The sequence below is a fragment of the Oncorhynchus mykiss genome, chromosome 9 (genome assembly GCF_013265735.2).
Source record: "Oncorhynchus mykiss isolate Arlee chromosome 9, USDA_OmykA_1.1, whole genome shotgun sequence".
Lineage (NCBI taxonomy): Eukaryota > Metazoa > Chordata > Actinopteri > Salmoniformes > Salmonidae > Oncorhynchus > Oncorhynchus mykiss.
The window spans coordinates 752338-767500 of record NC_048573.1 but is presented as its reverse complement, the minus strand read 5'-3'; the positions used below and the strand labels follow the sequence as shown (position 1 = coordinate 767500).

At 43.2% G+C, this 15163-nt stretch overlaps 1 protein-coding gene across 5 annotated transcripts in view; it reads right to left on the bottom strand.

The window, feature by feature from the left end:
- The window catches only part of LOC110494899 (disks large homolog 4), a 133420-nt gene that overhangs the window by 93866 nt on the left and 24391 nt on the right, over positions 1-15163 (bottom strand). For 3 of the 5 annotated variants that reach the window (XM_036987007.1, XM_036987002.1, XM_036987005.1), the window contains exon 2: positions 13728-13798. In XM_036987007.1, coding sequence (XP_036842902.1) covers positions 13728-13798 — 71 coding nt within the window. Of the gene's footprint in view, positions 1-10656; positions 10780-13727; positions 13799-15163 lie in introns of those variants that run through there. The other 2 variants (XM_036987003.1, XM_036987006.1) reach the window with 2 other exon arrangements.

Sequence of the window (15163 nt, the reverse complement as noted above, 5' to 3'; positions counted from 1 at the left end):
GAGAGAGCGAGAGAGAGAGAGAGAGGTAAATAGATGAAGAGAGAGAGAGCGAGAGAGAGAGAGAGAGGAAGAGAGAGCGAGAGAGAGAGAGAGAGAGGTAAATAGATGAAGAGAGAGAGAGAGAGAGAGAGAGAGAGAGAGAGAGAGAGAGAGAGAGAGAGAGAGAGAGAGCAGAGAGGTGTGCAAAACAGAGAGGTGTGCAAAACAGAATTAGGTCAATATCCACTTATAATATACACTCAAAAAAGTGCAATTCAGTTTTGGAAACTTCTAAAATACAATGACCCCCTCTCATAGAGCTGAGCAAAGAAAAAAGTCCCCTCATCCAGCTGGTCCTGGGGCTGAGTTCACTAACCTGTTCTACTAACACACTGAAGCCTCAGTCCCTTCATCCAGCTGGTCCTGGGGCTGAGTTCACTAACCTGTTCTACTAACACACTGAAGCCTCAGTCCCTTCATCCAGCTGGTCCTGGGGCTGAGTTCACTAACCTGTTCTACTAACACACTGAAGCCTCAGTCCCCTCATCCAGCTGGTCCTGGGGCTGAGTTCACTAACCTGTTCTACTAACACACTGAAGCCTCAGTCCCTTCATCCAGCTGGTCCTGGGGCTGAGTTCACTAACCTGTTCTACTAACACACTGAAGCCTCAGTCCCCTCATCCAGCTGGTCCTGGGGCTGAGTTCACTAACCTGTTCTACTAACACACTGAAGCCTCAGGACCCTCATCCAGCTGGTCCTGGGGCTGAGTTCACTAACCTGTTCTACTAACACACTGAACTACATTGCTTGTTGGGAAACACAAGCACAAAAAAATGCAGTGCTATCTGGCCCTAAATCAACAGTACACCGTGGCTAAATATTTGACCATGGTTACTGATCAAAACCTTAGACAACCTTGACAAAGTATAGGCTCAGTGAGCACAGCCTTGCCATTGAGAAGGGTAGACACAGGAAAACCTGGCTCCCTGTAGAGGAAAGGCTGTGCAACCACTGCACCACAGCAGAACCTGAGACAGAGTTGCATTTCCTGACAAAATGTCAAAAATATATTTATAAAACAATTAGCGAGTGTCATTTCCCTTTTCTCTTATTCAAGGTTTCAAAGACCTCTCTGATGAGGATAGGCTACCCGTCATGTTGGAGGAGGACGCAGAGAGCTGTGGGTTGGCAGCGCACTACATTGCTGCCTGCCATAAGATGAGGGACAGAGTCTGACAGACCAACCTGTCCTCTATATTGTTATTGTTCAATGGTTATTCTGACCCTTGGTTATTGTTATTACTGTTGCCCCGTTGACAATATCGATTATTATTATTATTAATTATGTTCATATTGTACATCTCTTTAAAGCTTTGATCCAAACACTGCATTCCACGGTACATTGTACATTGTACATTGTACATACATACATACAGTGGGGCAAAAAAGTATTTAGTCAGCCACCAATTGTGCAAGTTCTCCCACTTAAAAAGATGAGAGGCCTGTAATTTTCATCATAGGTACACTTCAACTACGACAGACAAAATGAGAAAAAAAATCCAGAAAATCAGTAGGGTATTTAATGAATTTATTTGCAAATTATGGTGGGAAATAAGTATTGGGCCGCAGAGAGGGGAGAGGTCAAGCTTGTCTTCATATGTAAACATATCTTTTAAACCATGTGAAGGGATGATTGAGGGGGAACCAATTATCTCTTCGCTCCACAACGTCTGTGTGCCAGTCACTGTGTCTCCGTGAGCTTGTCCAGAATGGGAGTGTCTAAAATGACAATATATATCCTAATGTCTTGGTACTATGTTGTACCAAGAACGAGAAGTAGAACCTCGTTTTAGGAGAGCAAACTGAACGATAATTTATAGCTAATGCTGTCTGGCTATGGGATACTCCTCTCTCAAGTAAAGTCTTCCTTTGTACTGTTCCTAAGATCTGTTATTCGTCATGTGAGTTGAGATGGGTGTGTCTTGGCTATAAATGATACTAAGAACTATTTTTTAAGCACTCTCAGAGAATTCATTTATAGACACTGAATTGATCTGAGAGTCACAGGGTTGTGATGGAGCTCATATAATTAAAGATGGACTTTATGATAACTCTGACTTGTGTGTGGTTTGCTCTCATGATTTGGTAAATACAGGAAATTTCCACTACACCACTCAAGGACATTCAGAGCCTTGTCCCAAAGCCAGTCCTGCGTTGTCTTGGCTGTGTGCTTTGGGTCGTGGGGCTTGAGCGCTCTGGACCAGGTTTTCATCAAGGATCTCTCTGTACTTTGCTCCGTTCATCTTTACATCTATCCTGACTAGTCGCCCAGTCCCTGCCACTGAAAACATCCCCACAGCATGATGCTGCCACCACCATGCTTCACCATAGGGATGGTGCCACCACCATGCTTCACCATCATGGTGCCAGGTTTCCTCCAGACGTGACGCTTGGCATTCAGGCCGAAGAGTTCAATCCTGGTTTCATTAGACCAGAGAATCTTGTTTCTCATAGTCTGAGAGTCTTTAGGTGCCTTTTGGCAAACTCCAAGCGGGCTTTCATGTGCTTTTTACTGAGGAGTGGCTTCCGTCTGGCCACTCTACCACAAAGGCCTGATTGGTGGAGTGCTGCAGATTGGTTGTCCTTCTGGAAGGTTCTCCCATCTCCAAAGAGGAACTGGAGCTCTGTCAGAGTGAACATCGGGTTCTTGTTACCCTTCCCCAGATCTGTGCCTCGACTCAATCCTGTCTCGGAGCTCTACGGACATTTCCTTCGACCTCATGGCTTGGTTTTTGCTCTGACTGTCACACCCTGTTCTGTTTCACCTATGTGTCTTCACCCCCCATCAGGTGTCTCCCCTCATTATCCTCTGTGTATTTATACCTGTGTTCTCTGTTTGTCTGTTGCCTAGCAGCGTTTTTCTCCCCCGTCTTTTCTGAAGTTCTTGTTCTCTAGTTTTCCCGGTTTTGACCATTCTGTCTGCCCTGACCCTGAGCCTGAGCCTGACCCTGACCCTGAGCCTGAGCCTGAGCCTGAGCCTGAGCCTGAGCCTGACCCTGAGCCTGACCCTGAGCCTGCCTGGTGTTCTGTACCTTATGGACTCTGATCTGGATTCTCTGCCTGTCCTTGACCTGTAGTTTTGCCGCCTGTTCTAGTCATAAACTGTTGTTACTTCAACACTGTCTGCATCTGGGTCTTCTCCTGAAACCTGTCAACTGTGGGACCTTATACAGCTGTGCTTTACAAATCATGTCCAATCAATTGAATTTACCACAGGTGGAAACAAGATGCACCTGAGCTCAATTTCAATTTCAAGTCTCACAGAAAAGGGTCTGAATATTTTTTTATTTAAAAATGTGCACGTGTGTGTGCATGTGTGTGTGCACATGTGTGTGCATGTGTGTGTGCAGGTGCGAGAGAGAGATCACAACTTAAAACAGAGTTGGAGCCCAAATATAGCACTAGCTATATCTATTTTTACCTCTCAGTGTCTGAAGTAGAATTATTTCAATATGTTCTCCTTCATATCTCCCTCCCTCTCTCTCTCTCTCTCTCTCTCTCTCTCTCTCTCTCTCTCTCTCTCTCTCTCCCTCTCTCCCTCCCTCCCTCCCTCCCTCACATTTCAATCTAAGGGCTTTATTGGCATGGGAAACACGTTAACATTGCCAAAGCAACTGAAGTAGACAATAAACACATTTTAAAAATGAACAGTAAACATTACACTCACAAAAGTTCCAAAATAATAAAGACATTTCAAATATAATATCATGTGCAAATAGTTAAAGTACAAAAGGGAAAATAAATAAACAGAAATATGGGTTGTTTTTACGATGGTGTTTGTTCTTCACTGGTTGCCCTTTTCTCGTGGCAACAGGTCACAAATCTTGCTGCTGTGATGGCACACTGTGGAATTTCACCCAGTAGATATGGGAGTTTATCAAAATTGGGTTTGTTTTCGAATTCTGTGGGTCTGTGTAATCTGAGGGAAATATGTCTCTATTATGGTCCTGGCAGGAGGTTAGGAAGTGCCCAACTCATTTTGTGTGCAGTGAGCACATAGCCTGTCTTCTCTTGAGAGCCAGGTCTGCCTCCCTACCCCTCTCAATTCAATTTTCAATTTCAATTCAATTTAAGGGCTTTATTGGCATGGGAAACATATGTTAATATTACCAAAGTAAGTGAAATAGATAATAAACCAAAGTAAAATAAACAATAAGAATTAACAGTAAACATTACACTCACAAAAGTTCCAAAAGAATCACTCTCACTTCCCTCACATTACACATTTAGTAATAACAGAACGCATTTAGTAATAACAGAACGCATTTAGTAATAACAGAACGCATTTAGTAATAACAGAACGCATTTAGTAATAACAGAACGCATTTAGTAATAACAGAACGCATTTAGTAATCACATAATGCATTTAGTAATCACACAACGCATTTAGTAATAACAGAACGCATTTAGTAATCACAGAACGCATTTAGTAATAACAGAACGCATTTAGTAATAACAGAACGCATTTAGTAATAACAGAACGCATTTAGTAATAACAGAACACATTTCGTAATAACAGAACGCATTTAGTAATAACAGAACGCATTTAGTAATAACAGAACGCATTTAGTAATAACAGAACGCATTTAGTAATAACAGAACGCATTTAGTAATAACAGAACGCATTTAGTAATAACAGAACGCATTTAGTAATAACAGAACGCATTTAGTAATAACAGAACGCATTTAGTAATAACAGAACGCATTTAGTAATAACAGAACGCATTTAGTAATCACATAATGCATTTAGTAATCACACAACGCATTTAGTAATAACAGAACGCATTTAGTAATCACAGAACGCATTTAGTAATAACAGAACGCATTTAGTAATAACAGAACACATTTAGTAATAACAGAACGCATTTAGTAATAACAGAACACATTTAGTAATCACACAACGCATTTAGTAATCACACAACACATTTAGTAATCACGGAATGCATTTAGTAATCACACAACACATTTAGTAATCACACAACGCATTTAGTAATCACGGAATGCATTTAGCAATAACAGAACGCATTTAGTAATAACAGAACGCATTTAGTAATAACAGAACGCATTTAGTAATAACAGAACGCATTTAGTAATAACAGAACGCATTTAGTAATAACAGAACGCATTTAGTAATCACATAATGCATTTAGTAATCACACAACGCATTTAGTAATAACAGAACGCATTTAGTAATCACAGAACGCATTTAGTAATAACAGAACGCATTTAGTAATAACAGAACACATTTAGTAATAACAGAACGCATTTAGTAATAACAGAACACATTTAGTAATCACACAACGCATTTAGTAATCACACAACACATTTAGTAATCACGGAATGCATTTAGTAATCACACAACACATTTAGTAATCACACAACGCATTTAGTAATCACGGAATGCATTTAGCAATAACAGAACGCACTCAGTAATCACAGAACGCATTTAGCAATCACACAATGCATTTAGTAATCACATAATGCATTTAGTAATCACATCAAGGGGCGGCAGGGTAGCCTAGTGGTTAGAGCGTTGGACAAGTAACCGGAAGGTTGCAAGTTCAAACCCCCGAGCTGACAAGGTCGTTCTGCCCCTGAACAGGCAGTAACCCACTGTTCCTAGGCCGTCATTGAAAACAATAATTTGTTCTTAACTGACTTGCCTAGTTAAGTAAAGGTACAATATAAAAAATAATAATAATGCATTTAGTAATGACAGAATGCATTTAGTAATGACAGAATGCATTTAGTAATCAAAGAAAGCATTTAGTAATCACAGAACGCATTTAGTAATGACAGAAAGAGCCTGTCAAGAGCCTGTCTGTCAAGAGCCTGTCTGTCAAGAGTCTGTCTGTCAAGAGCCTGTCTGTCAAGATCCTGTCTGTAAAAAGCCTGATTCTAAAAGCCTTTCACTCCATAGCTGATTCTTAAAGCCTTTCAGACCAAAGCTGATTCTAAAAGCATTTCAGACCATAGCTGATTCTAAAAGCCTTTCACTCCATAGCTGATTCTAAAAGCCTTTCACTCCATAGCTGATTCTAAAAGCCTTTCACTCCATAGCTGATTCTAAAAGCCTTTCAGACCATAGCTGATTCTAAACGCCTTTCAGACCATAGCTGATTCTAAAAGCCTTTCATTCCATAGCTGATTCAAAATAATCACTCTCACTTCCCTCACATTACACATTTAGTAACAACAGAACGCATTTAGTAATAACAGAACGCATTTAGTAATCACATAATGCATTTAGTAATCACAGAATGCATTTAGTAATCACAAAATGCATTTAATAATCTATAAATGCATTTAGTAATAACAGAACGCATTTAGTAATAACAGAACGCATTTAGTAATAACAGAACGCATTTAGTAATCACATAATGCATTTAGAAATCAAATAATGCATTTAGTAATGACAGAATGCATTTAGCGATGACATAATGCATTTAGTAATCACAGAATGCATTTAGTAATCACACAAGACATTTAGTAATTACACAAGACATTTAGTAATTACAGAAAGCATTTAGTAATCACAGAACGCATTTAGTAATGACAGAAAGAGCCTGTCAAGAGCCTGTCTGTCAAGAGCCTGTCTGTCAAGATCCTGTCTGTCAAGAGCCTGTCTGTCAAGAGCCTGTCTGTCAAGAGCCTGTCTGTCAAGAGCCTGTCTGTCAAGATCCTGTCTGTCAAGATCCTGTCTGTCAAGATCCTGTCTGTAAAAAGCCTGATTCTAAAAGCCTTTCATTCCATAGCTGATTCTAAAAGCATTTCAGACCATAGCTGATTCTAAAAGCCTTTCACTCCATAGCTGATTCTAAAAGCCTTTCACTCCATAGCTGATTCTAAAAGCCTTTCATTCCAAAGCTGATTCTAAAAGCCTTTCAGATCATAGCTGATTCTAAAAGCCTCTCACTCCATAGCTGATTCTAAAAGCCTTTCATTCCAAAGCTGATTCTAAAAGCCTTTCAGACCATAGCTGATTCTAAAAGCCTCTCACTCCATAGCTGATTCTAAAAGCCTTTCAGATCATAGCTGATTCTAAAAGCCTTTCACTCCATAGCTGATTCTAAAAGCCTTTCATTCCAAAGCTGATTCTAAAAGCCTTTCAGACCATAGCTGATTCTAAAAGCCTTTCATTCCAAAGCTGATTCTGAAAGCCTCTCACTCCATAGCTGATTCTAAAAGCCTCTCACTCCATAGCTGATTCTAAAAGCCTTTCACTCCATAGCTGATTCTAAAAGCCTTTCACTCCATAGCTGATTCTAAAAGCCTTTCACTCCATAGCTGATTCTAAAAGCCTCTCACTCCATAGCTGATTCTAAAAGCCTTTCACTCCATAGCTGATTCTAAAAGCCTTTCACTCCATAGCTGATTCTAAAAGCCTTTCACTCCATAGCTGATTCTAAAAGCCTTTCATTCCATAGCTGATTCTAAAAGCCTTTCAGATCATAGCTGATTCTAAAAGCCTTTCAGATCATAGCATATTCTAAAAGCTTTTCACTCCATAGCTGATTCTAAAAGCCTTTCACTCCATAGCTGATTCTAAAAGCCTCTCACTCCATAGCTGATTCTAAAAGCCTTTCACTCCATAGCTGATTCTAAAAGCCTTTCAGTCCATAGCTGATTCTAAACGCCTTTCACTCCATAGCTGATTCTAAAAGCCTTTCACTCCATAGCTGATTCTAAAAGCCTTTCATTCCATAGCTGATTCTAAAAGCCTTTCACTCCATAGCTGATTCTAAAAGCCTTTCATTCCATAGCTGATTCTAAAAGCCTTTCACTCCATAGCTGATTCTAAAAGCCTTTCAGACCATAGCTGATTCTAAAAGCCTTTCATTCCATAGCTGATTCTAAAAGCATTTCAGACCATAGCTGATTCTAAAAGCCTTTCACTCCATAGCTGATTCTAAAAGCCTTTCACTCCATAGCTGATTCTAAAAGCCTTTCATTCCATAGCTGATTCTAAAAGCCTTTCAGATCATAGCTGATTCTAAAAGCCTTTCAGATCATAGCATATTCTAAAAGCTTTTCACTCCATAGCTGATTCTAAAAGCCTTTCACTCCATAGCTGATTCTAAAAGCCTCTCACTCCATAGCTGATTCTAAAAGCCTTTCACTCCATAGCTGATTCTAAAAGCCTTTCAGTCCATAGCTGATTCTAAACGCCTTTCACTCCATAGCTGATTCTAAAAGCCTTTCACTCCATAGCTGATTCTAAAAGCCTTTCATTCCATAGCTGATTCTAAAAGCCTTTCACTCCATAGCTGATTCTAAAAGCCTTTCATTCCATAGCTGATTCTAAAAGCCTTTCACTCCATAGCTGATTCTAAAAGCCTTTCAGACCATAGCTGATTCTAAAAGCCTTTCAGACCATAGCTGATTCTAAAAGCCTTTCACTCCATAGCTGATTCTAAAAGCCTTTCACTCCATAGCTGGATTTGCAAGATAACTTTTCATCCGTTTTCATTTTGGCACAAATGAAAATGTGGCACTGACTCACCCATGGATTGATGTTTCAGTATTGTCTCGAGAGTTTGTCGTTTGACTAACCTTGTGCGACATCAACGTGCAGTTACATGCCAAGCTCGAGCAGGCTTGAGAGAGTTGCAGGTGCACAATCAATATCCATCTTCGTAGTACTGATATAGCCTGAGCTGGAATGTGAAGTTAACTGAAGCTGGCTAGCTTTATAAAAACCTGACCTGGAATATGAAGCTAACTGAAGCTGGCTAACGTTATAAAAGGCTGAGCTTGAATGTGAAGCTAACTGAAGCTGGCTAGCTTTATAAAAACCTGACCTGGAATATGAAGCTAACTGAAGCTGGCTAGCGTTATAAAAGGCTGAGCTTGAATGTGAAGCTAACTGAAGCTGGCTAGCTTTATAAAAACCTGACCTGGAATATGAAGCTAACTGAAGCTGGCTAGCTTTATAAAAACCTGACCTGGAATATGAAGCTAACTGAAGCTGGCTAGCGTTATAAAAGCCTGACCTGAAATGTGAAGCTAACTGAAGCTGGCTAGCGTTATAAAAGCCTGACCTGAAATGTGAAGCTAACTGAAGCTGGCTAGCGTTATAAAAGGCTGAGCTGGAATGTGAAGCTAACTGAAGCTGACTAGCGTTATAAAAGCCTGAGTAGATCTAGCTTGCTTCTTAGTATCCCCCTCAAGAGAGCAAATATTCCGGACAGAGACACTCAAAGCTAGGCTGACTCAAAGCTAGGCTAACTCAAAGCTAGGCTGACTCAAAGCTAGGTTAACTCAAAGCTAGGCTGACTCAAAGCTAGGGTAACTCAAAGCTAGGCTGACTCAAAATTAGGCTAACTCAAAGCTAGGCTAACTCAAAGCTAGGGTGACTCAAAGCTAGGCTAACTCAAAGCAATGGTAACTCAAAGCAATGGTAACTCAAAGCTAGACTAACTCAAAGCTAGGCTAACTCAAAGCTAGGCTGACTCAAAGCTAGGTAAACTCAAAGCTAGGCTGACTCAAACCTAGGCTAACTCAAAGCAATGTTAACTCAAAGCTAGGCTGACTCAAAGCTAGGTTAACTCAAAGCTAGGCTGACTCAAAACTAGGCTAACTCAAAGCTAGGCTAACTCAAAGCTAGGGTGACTCAAAGCTAGGCTAACTCAAAGCAATGGTAACTCAAAGCAATGGTAACTCAAAGCTAGGCTAACTCAAAGCTAGGCTAACTCAAAGCTAGGCTGACTCAAAGCTAGGCTAACTCAAAGCTAGGCTGACTCAATATTGCTTTGAGTTAGCCTAGGTTTAACTCAAAGCTAGGCTAACTCAAAGCTAGGCTGACTCAAACCTAGGCTAACTCAAAGCAATGTTAACTCAAAGCTAGGCTGACTCAAAGCTAGGCTAACTCAAAGCTAGGCTGACTCAAACCTAGGCTTACTCAAAGCAATGTTAACTCAAAGCTAGGCTAACTCAAAGCTAGGCTGACTCAAACCTAGGCTAACTCAAAGCAATGTTAACTCAAAGCTAGGCTAACTCAAAGCTAGGCTGACTCAAACCTAGGCTAACTCAAAGCAATTTTAACTCAAAGCTAGGCTAACTCAAAGCTAGGCTGACTCAAAGCTAGGCTTACTCAAACCTAGGCTTACTCAAAGCAATGCTAACTCAAAGCAATGCTAACTCAAAGCAATGCTAACTCAAAAGGACAATGCAAATATAGCTCATAGATATATATGTATGGAAATCTTACAGAATTAGGACGATAACTGATAGTTGAAGAATTGAAGAAACCCACAGTTGGTTTTTGCCACAGCAGTGGCTTCCAACTACTACCGATGAAATGTTGGGCACCACAAACACAGGAATATGGAATAGGACACATGTGTCTCCCTCACTCTCTCAAACACACACACACACACACACACACACACACACACACACACACACACACACACACACACACACACCCCTCTTGCATATAACACGAACGCATCACAATAACACGAACGCATCTCTCTCATATACACACACACACACACGTGCCTTTCCCTGTGTCTGACACAAACGCACGTGTCTCTCACACACACACACGGGGACACACACACACGCACGCACGCACACAGACAGACAGACACACAGACAGACAAGTGTCTTACCTTCGTGGTGACGATACAGAGACAGTCCATTGCCACACAGACAGGTCTCTCCTCTTTCCTCTCCTCCACCCCTCACCCTCCCCCTCTTCTACCCCTCTCCGTCCGTCCGCCTGCCTGTCTATCCCTTCTTCCCTTTCTCCTCTCCTCCTCCTCAACCCTTCAGTCTCTCAGATAGACTGAGATCCAATACCAGACGGAGAGAGAGATAAATAGAGAAAAAGGAGGGGGAGAGAAAGAGGAGGTGGGATCAGATTGCAATAAGAGAGAGAGAGAGAGAGCGAGAGAGAGCGAGAGAGAGAGAGAAAGAGAGAGAAAGAGAGAGAGAGAGTAGAGAGAGAGTAGAGAGAGAGAGAGAGAGCGAGAGAGAGAGAAAGAGAGAGTAGAGAGAGAGAGGGAGACAGAGAGAGAGCGAAAGAGAGAGAGACAGAGAGAGAGAGAGAGAGGGGAGGGGGAGACAGAGACAGACAGACAGAGAGGGGGGAGACAGAGAGAGAGGGGGGAGGGGGAGACAGAGACAGACAGAGAGAGAGGGGGGGGACAGAGAGAGAGAGAGGGGAGGAGGAGACAGAGAGAGAGAGGGGGGAGGAGGAGACAGAGAGAGAGGGGGGGGAGACAGAGAGAGAGAGAGAGAGAGAGGGGGGGGGAGACAGAGAGAGAGGGGGGGAGACAGAGAGAGAGAGGGGGGGGGGGACAGAGACAGACAGAGAGGGATGTGGGTAGGTGAGTCAGTATTTTGAATGTGGAGGGCTTAGGTAGGAAATAGAAGAGAGAGGTATAAAATAGGAGAGAGAGAAGAGATAGTAGAAGGAGAATGAAAGTAAGGCAGAGGGGATGATGCTATCACTCCATTACGAAGGAGAGAGGGAGAGGGGATGATGCTATCACTCCATTACGAAGGAGAGAGGGAGAGGGAGAGATAGAGATAGGGAGAGGGAGAGAGAGAGAGAGAGAGAGGTGAGATAGGAAGGGATAGAGAGAGAGATAGAGATAGATAGAGAGGTGAGAGAAGAGGAAGGAGAGATAGGAAGGGAGAGGGAGAGGGAGAGGGGGAGGGAGAGGGAGAGGGAGAGGGAGAGGGAGAGGGAGAGGGAGAGGGAGAGGGAGAGAGAGGGAGAGGGAGAGGGAGAGGGAGAGAGAGAGATAGAGAAAGAGAGGTGAGAGCAGAGGAAGGAGAGATAGGAAGGGATAGAGAGAGGGAGAGGGAGAGAGAGAGATAGAGATAGAGAGAGGTGAGAGCAGAGGAAGGAATGGAAATAGGAGGTAGAGAATGGGAGAGAAGCATGGAAATGAGAAAGAGACAACAGAGAGAGAGAGAGAGAGAAAGGAGAGATAGGAAGGGATAGAGAGAGAGAGAAAGAGAGAGAGAGAGGGAGAAAGAGAGAGAGGGAGAAAGGAGAGACAGGAAGGGATAGAGAGAAAGAGAAAGTGAGAAAGAGAGAAAGAGGAGAAAGAGAGAAAGAGAGAAAGAGAGAGGGAGAAAGAGAGAGAGGGAGAAAGAGAGAGAGGGGGAGAAAGAGGACAGAGAGAGAGAAAGAGAGAAAGATAGAGAGGGAGAAAGAGAGAGAGGGAGAGAAAGAGGACAGAGAGAGAGAAAGAGAGAGGAAAGGAGAGAGAGAGAGGAGAGAGAGTGTCCTTTCTGACTCAGTAGCTACTTGATTGCATGACAAATAGCAAGGGATAGGAGGAGGAGAGGAGGAACGAAAGAGAGAGAGAAGATGGAGGGAGATGAGAGCAGTTGGGGGTTGCGGTGGTGTTGCCACAACATTATGCAGCTGTTACCCCAGTGATAGTGCAGCTGTTGCTAGGAGACAGTGAGGGGTGTTGCCATGTGGATCGGTGCAGGCAAGTAGTGTGTGTGTGTGTGTGTGTGTGTGTGTGTGTGTGTGTGTGTGTGTGTGTGTGTGTGTGTGTGTGTGTGTGTGTGTGTGTGTGTGTGTGTGTGTGTGTGTGCGTGTGTGCATAATTGCGTACGTGCGTGCGTGCGTGCGTTGCGTGTGTGTTTAACTATACTTGAAGACCAGACGTCCCCACAAGAATAGTAAACAAACAAAACTGTGGACATTTTGTTATTCCCCATAAGGACATTTTGTTATTCCCCATAAGGACATGTTGTTATTCCCCATAAGGACATGTTGTTATTCCGCATAAGAACATTTTGTTGTTCCCCATAAGGACATGTTGTTATTCCCCATAAGGACATTTTGTTATTCCCCATAAGGTCAATTGCTATTTCTAGGGGGTTTAGGGTTAAGGTTAGAATTAGGTTTAGGTTTAGGGTTAGGGAAAGGGTTAGGGTTAAGGTTAGGGTAAGAGTATGGGTTAGGAGTGAGGGAAAGGGTTAGGGTTAAGGTTAGGGTAAGAGTATGGGTTAGGAGTGAGGGAAAGGGTTAGGGTTAAGGTTAGGGTAAGAGTATGGGTTAGGGTTAGGGGCGAGGGAAAGGGAAAGGGTTAGGGTTAAGGTTAGGGTAAGAGTATGGGTTAGGGAAAGGGTTAGGGTTAAGGTTAGGGTAAGAGTATGGGTTAGGAGTGAGGGAAAGGGTTAGGGTTAAGGTTAGGGTAAGAGTATGGGTTAGGAGTGAGGGAAAGGGTTAGGGTAAGAGTATGGGTTAGGAGTGAGGGAAAGGGTTAGGGTTAAGGTTAGGGTAAGAGTATGGGTTAGGAGTGAGGGAAAGGGTTAGGGTAAGAGTATGGGTTAGGAGTGAGGGAAAGGGTTAGGGTAAGAGTATGGGTTAGGGAAAGGGAAAGGGAAAGGGTTAGGGTTAAGGTTAGGGTAAGAGTATGGGTTAGGAGTGAGGGAAAGGGTTAGGGTAAGAGTATGGGTTAGGGTTAGGGGTGAGGGAAAGGGTTAGGGTGAGGGAAAATAGGATTTTGATTGGGACTAAATTGTGTGTCCCACAAGATTAGCTGTACAAGACTGTGTGTGTGTGTGTGTGTGTGTGTGTGTGTGTGTGTGTGTGTGTGTGTGTGTGTGTGTGTGTGTGTGTGTGTGTGTGTGTGTGTGTGTGTGTGTGTGTGTGTGTGTGTGTGTGTGTGTGTGTGTGTGTGCGTGTGTGCGTGCGTGCGTGCCCTACCAGTCCAGGTGTGTTCGCCTGGTCGCTGTTCTGGTTCTCAAACACTGTCAGCTCATAGAACTCCTGGATATCTGGAGAGAGAGAATATACCTTACAAACACAGCTCAAATCACTGGTGGAGAGACTAGAGGGAGCAATGGAGTCAGTAACTGATATCTGGAGAGAGAGAATATTCCTTACAAACACAGCTCAGAGAGAGAGAGAGAGAGAGAGAGAGAGAGAGAGAGAAATGTTGTCAGTAACTGATATCTGGACAGAGAGAGAGAGAGAGAGAGAGAGAGAGAGAGGGATCAATGTTGTCAGTAACTGATATCTGGAGAGAGGGAGCAATGTTGTCAGTAACTGATATCTGGAGAGAGGGAGCAATGTTGTCAGTAACTGATATCTGGAGAGAGGGAGCAATGTTGTCAGTAACTGATATCTGGAGAGAGGGAGCAATGTTGTCAGTAACTGATATCTGGAGAGAGGGAGCAATGTTGTCAGTAACTGATATGTCCCCAGCTGCGCCCTGGACACCATATGTGAATTGATTGCCGCCTTCTATCTTCAGAGCTCGTGCTCGTTAGGTGACCTAAACTGGGATATGCTTAACACCCCGGCCGTCCAACAATCTATGCTAGATGCCCTCAATCTCACACAAATGATCAATGAACCTACCAGGTACAACCCCAAATCCGTAACCACGGGCACCCTCGTAGATATCATCCTAACCAACCTGCTCTCTAAATGCACCTCTGCTGTTTTGAACCAGGATCTCAGTGATCACTGCCTCATTGCCTGCGTCCGTAATGGGTCTATGATCAAACGACCACCCCTCATCACTGTCAAACGCTCCCTGAAACACTTCAGCGAGCAGGCCTTTCTAGTCGACCTGGCCGGAGTTAGGGTTAGGATATTGACCTCATCCCGTCAATAGAGGATGCCTGGCTATTCTTTAAATGTGCTTTCCTCACCATCTTAAAGAAGCATGCCCCATACAAAACATTTAGAACCAGGAACAGATATAGCCCTTGGTTCACTCCAGACTTGACTGCCCTGGACCAGCACAAAACACTCTGTGGCGTTCTGCATTAGCATCGAACAGCCCCCGCGATATGCAACTTTCCAGGGAAGTCAGGAACCAATATAAACAGTCAGTTAGGAAAGCCAAGGCTAGCTTTTTCAAACAGAAATTTGCTTCCTGCAACACAAACTCAAAAATGTTCTGGGACACTGTAAAGTCCGTGGAGAATACGAGCACCTCCTCCTAGCTGCCCACTGCACTGAGGCTAGGAAATATTGTCACCACCGATAAATCTACAATAATCGATAATGTCAACAAGCATTTTTCTACGGCTGGCCATGCTTTCCACCTGGCCACCCCTACCCCGGTCAACAGCCCGGCACCCTCCACAGCAACCCGCCAAAGCCCCCATCCTTTCTCCTTCACCCAAATC